Source organism: Leuciscus leuciscus (assembly GCF_965113295.1).
Source record: "Leuciscus leuciscus genome assembly, chromosome: 5".
In the NCBI taxonomy this organism is placed as follows: Eukaryota; Metazoa; Chordata; class Actinopteri; order Cypriniformes; family Leuciscidae; genus Leuciscus; species Leuciscus leuciscus.
The window spans coordinates 18,961,064-18,966,100 of NC_138729.1; the positions used below are offsets into that span (position 1 = coordinate 18,961,064).

Sequence of the window (5,037 nt, forward strand, 5' to 3'; positions counted from 1 at the left end):
ATGAAGGTGTACTCTCTTTATAAAGTATATGTGGTCTTTAGTTTTATTAATGTCACATTATCTGCAAGATCAGTTTATATAATATATATAATGATAAGATTTGAAGTACTCTGCAAGTGCACAGTAAGCACATGTCTTTTTCACATGGTTGGTATTAAAGGTTAATGTAGACTTGTTTTAACTAGTTCATTTCTTTGCAGCCAAACTGGTGTTTACTGAGGAGCTAAATGCTAATACATGCTTCGGCTAGCATCTGCTCAAGGCTATATGCATATGGAACATGTTTCTCTGTAAAATATGTAAGGCATACATCTATAAAGAAACTTTTTTTAGACTAACTGCATCCCTATATGTGCTTCACAGTTCATTTGTCACAACACTTGTGTTTCTTGGAAATATGAGCAACCCTATGGCTCTGCAACTACCTGAGGAACAGGAAGAGGCAGAGGCTGAATCAAGGAACAATAATATTCAGGAGTCATGCGCAAGTCTATGCATTACACCAGTAATTTTCTTAAAACCACAGAATTTAATATCTAAAATGCCTTTGTACATAACGTACAAAATACAGCAAGTAATATATTTAAAATATGACCACTTACATCGTTCAAAACATAAACAAACAGCTAAACATATATAAAAACACAACAAAATAACAATTCACAAAAGACAAATCATTATGAGAGGCTTTTTCCAAACTTCTCTTTGATGAAAATATCTCAAAAGTTGGTCCAAAAAATCACAGTCATTTGACTTTTATCTCAATCAAAGAAGTTACTTTTACTTTTATGTCATAAATGTTATGGCATTATCAAGTAAAGACGTGTGCATTGTGCAACTTCTTGTTACACTGGTTTTACCATAGCATCCCCCTAAAAAGAGGAGGATGGGACTTCGGATATAAGAAGTGCTCCAAGAGTTTTTTTTTTTTTTTCTGAACACTTTACTTATATGTTCTTCCATTATGTCAAAGTTGTTATAGTCTAGAATATGTTTGACTTTACTTATGGAGAGACATTTAAGCAGAGTGTGTACATAATTATACATATAAAGTAATTCAATTCATTGGCATATAAATGCCTTTGATAAGAATGAGTGAAAACCACCCTGGAGCTTCCATACAATAAGAATTGTTTTTCCATTTAGAAAAATAGAATCTTTAAAAGTTGGCTTGACACCAACAACTCATAAAACAGCCATCAGTGCAATATTTAAAACATTCTCAAGTATAAGCGATGCATATTTTCATACTGGCATTGAAGCGTTCCAGAAGTCACAACACATTTAAACCTTACCACATCTTGCCTGAGTTGGCAAGGGGTATAAGAAGACGAGTCCAATGTGCTTTAGGACACAGTGCAGTCTATACACTGATCTATGGATTTGCTCAACCTCTGAATTACAAAACAGTAAAGTAATGTTTACTGGCTTGAAATGTGTGGATCAAAAAACAGGCTTGAAATGTGTGGATCAGCACCAAAAAAAAAGGTTAGCGTCAGAAACTCAGTTCACATGGGAACTCCATAAGAATTACGACACAACAGTGCCAAAATGCAATCATATTTGGTAATGTCCGGGCTAAGTGTTAGCATTAATATATCAGTTCAAGAGGTGAGAGATCCTGTATGATACTAAACTTGATGACCAACATTGCAATGTCACCATTATAATGCATTACAGTTGAGGTATCAGACATCAGTCCCTGTTTTAGACAATATGAGAGAATGTGTACATAATGTAATTCTATACAGGAATATTTATGTCAGTCTAGTCAGTGTGCGAATTATTCATTGACTCATAGGTCGACTCTCTGAAGGAATGCCTGTCAATAATTTTCTGTTGGTCTCGCATGTATTTAGTAGCTAAGTGTCAAATTAGTTAAAGATGTGTTTAAAACAAAACAAACATTTTGTGAAATATTGGAGGTGAACGTCTATAATAAAGGGATAAATAATGACAGTAGTTGTGTTTTGTAAATTCTGTACTGTTCGATAATGAACTGATAGGCTACTGATATTGTTTGAAATAAATGTAAAAAGACCAATATAATTCAAGCCTTAATTAAGGATTTAGACCCCCAGAACCCTCCATAATTCGCACCCTGAGTCTAGTCATCCTGTAGGACCACCAACCAAGTATCAGCTTTCTTACTTTGATCCGACTGTTCAATTTGTCATCTTCCCAAAAAAAAAAAAAATCTATAAATAACACAGTGATCATTCATTTTCATCATGCATCAAAAGTTGGCAAACCACATCCATGACATTGTACCAACCCAACATTATAAAAAAAAAAAATAGCCTTTTGGATTTGAATCATGTGCCTACCGATATTAAATCAATTTTACACATTAACACATTACATCACAAATAAGCTGTCTTTTACTTTGGCACAAAGGGGTCAAATATATGATAGGCTTAAAGGTACAGCGTCAGATTTTCTTTGATTGCCTCAGAGCGCGCTTGATGAGTACTTCGCCCGTGTAATGAGGTAAAGAACGATGTCTTGATGTCCACCAAATGCTGCTATGTGCAGAGCGCTCCATCCATCTCTGTTGGCCAGACGGATGTCTGCACCAAACTTCACCAGTAGCTTTACTAACTCCAAGTTGCCATCGATCACGGACTGATGCAGCGCCGTCTGTCCCTCGGGTCCGAAAGAGTTCACGTTAAATTCACAGTTTGTCATGTTTTGTAAGAGAGAATGAAGTTCCTTAGTATTGCCCTTCCTGAGCGCTTCCTGAAACACTCTTTGACGCGCAGAGCAAGTCATGTCCGCCTGACTCATGGTTTCAACAGGTAGACCCCTTCGCTTCTGTTTCTGAGAGAAGATAATGAGCCAGGTCTTCCTCCAAACTCCGAAATAACTCAGCGAACGTTAAACGGGTCAGTAATGGCACTTAATAATTCATAGACCAAGCTCCGAGGTATTCGCAAATCCCCCAGTTTATGTTTTCCGCCGATATTATTATGAAAAAATATCATACAGTCCTTAAAGCAGAGGAGCTGGGAAATTCAGTAGTCCATACGGCATGTGGTGCTCCGATACTCTGTTCCTAATAGAAAATGTATTTACTGTTATTTAATGTTTGCACATGCAACATTTTGGCGGAAAACATAATTGCAGTCTGTATATTAAGTGCTTTACCTTGGTGGTTCCCACGAGCGGGTGTTGAATTGCCTCCAGCTCCGCGCGCTGTGTTCTGACTGTATACTCCTCCGTTATAGCTGACAGACTATTCCTCCTCTTGCGGCTCATTTGAATAACAATAGCCCGTCATGAAGTTCGTCTTTAGGGGCGGAGACTGTGTTCGTTTCTATCTGCTTTTTAGCAGACTGCATTGTTAATGTTACTTACCAATATATGCCTACACAAAGGGGAAATGCAGAGAAAAATGCTGCAAATAAATGAACAATAAAAATGGCAAAAGACTTCTTTGTGATTAGCTCGTTTTCAAGTATCACTTAATGTAAAATATCAAGTCGTATGTAATGTAAAATCAAAGTCATATAGTCAACATAACCTTAAATGCTGTCTAAAAATTTTAAGTAAAATCATTTTATTGTATTTCTTACCCCTTTGAATGAAAAACATGAATCTATCCATCCATCCATCCATCCATCCATCCATCCATCCATCCATCCATCATCCATCCATCCATCCATCCATCTATCTATCTATCTATCTATCTATCTATCTATCAACTTCACATAATCTTAATTGCTGTCTAAAATGTTAAAGTAAATACATTTTATTGGATTTCTAACCCCTTTGATTGAAAACATGAATCTATCTATCTATCTATCTATCTATCTATCTATCTATCTATCTATCTATCTATCTATCTATCTATCTATCTATCTATCTGTCTGTCTGTCTCTCTATCAACTTCACATAATCTTAATTGCTGTCTAAAATGTTAAAGTAAATTAATTTGATTGGATTTCTAACCCCTTTGATTGAAAACATGAATCAATCTATCTATCTGTCTCCCCCCTCTCTATCTATCCGTCTTTCTACAATACTATTATTATTTGTGTGGAGGTGGTCCATAATCCCACCCAGTGTTGCAATCTTCACACTGCTAAGCATTTGTCTATCAACAATCCATTTGTTAAAGATATATCAACAAATGGGTGAACAACCCTGCCCAGCACTTCTTCTGGCAGCAGTGAGGCTCTTGTTCTCAGTGGTGAAACAGTGTCTTTAGGCACCATGGGAACTAGGCTACTGCATGCTGTTTTTGTATCGCCCAGTAGCCTCAATTTGGCACAGAAACTTAAGCCCAAACTATAGGCTATTTTCTAACTTCTAGATGCATGACAAGCAATTGCTTCATTAGTGATATAGCCTATCCTGGTGACAAATGAAGTTGAAGATAAATTAACAAATGAGCATGTAAAATTGAAATTGATAATTAGGTAAAACATACCTTTTTTCAAAAATTCGAAAAACAAAGATTTTCACATTTATGAAGAGCAGTTCATTTTAAGTTAATCTTGTGAGTGCACAAAAGATGATTGTTTACAATTTGTCGGGCACCACCTGAACACATTTTGCATGCTCTGCAATGAGAAACAAGGCTGGAACTTGTCTTTATATTCAACATGTGAAAACATTATTTCAAGCATCTCTTAACTCTCAAACCTGACTTAACTTGTCTGTGTACTGTGGTTTTGTTGAATATTTCTTGTACTGTTCTTTGCCAGTTCAATAGACTCTCATTCAAATGCCTTAAAATCTTTGGCAGTGTAACAGGATCTCAATGGCTAAACTGCAGTGACGTTTCAATAGGGAGGGTGGGTCATTCAGGATCCAATTTTAAACCACGTGCTCTAGGACCGTGGGAAAGAGTTGAGCCTTTCTTCCCAGCATAGGCGTATACACAGATAGAAAGTCAGAGAGAGAGAGAGAAGGTAGATATTTCAAAACAGTTGTCTGTGGAAAGTTGGCATGCGTATACGGTCTAAAAACGGAACTGTGTGAATAATTCAGTTGGTTATATAGAGTAATGTGTTACCCAACAAAACTGCACAT

At 36.4% G+C, this 5,037-nt stretch overlaps 1 protein-coding gene across 1 annotated transcript; it reads right to left on the bottom strand.

Annotated features, from left to right (window-relative positions):
- Positions 1 to 919: 919 nt before the first annotated feature.
- nrarpb (NOTCH regulated ankyrin repeat protein b) lies at positions 920 to 3,347 on the bottom strand. The gene is made up of 2 exons (XM_082170115.1): positions 3,148 to 3,347; positions 920 to 3,055 (listed from the first exon to the last, which is right to left on the bottom strand). Exon 2 carries the CDS (start codon positions 2,785 to 2,787, stop codon positions 2,452 to 2,454), a length of 336 nt encoding a protein of 111 aa, XP_082026241.1. The 5' UTR covers positions 2,788 to 3,055; positions 3,148 to 3,347; the 3' UTR covers positions 920 to 2,451.
- Positions 3,348 to 5,037: the final 1,690 nt, after the last annotated feature.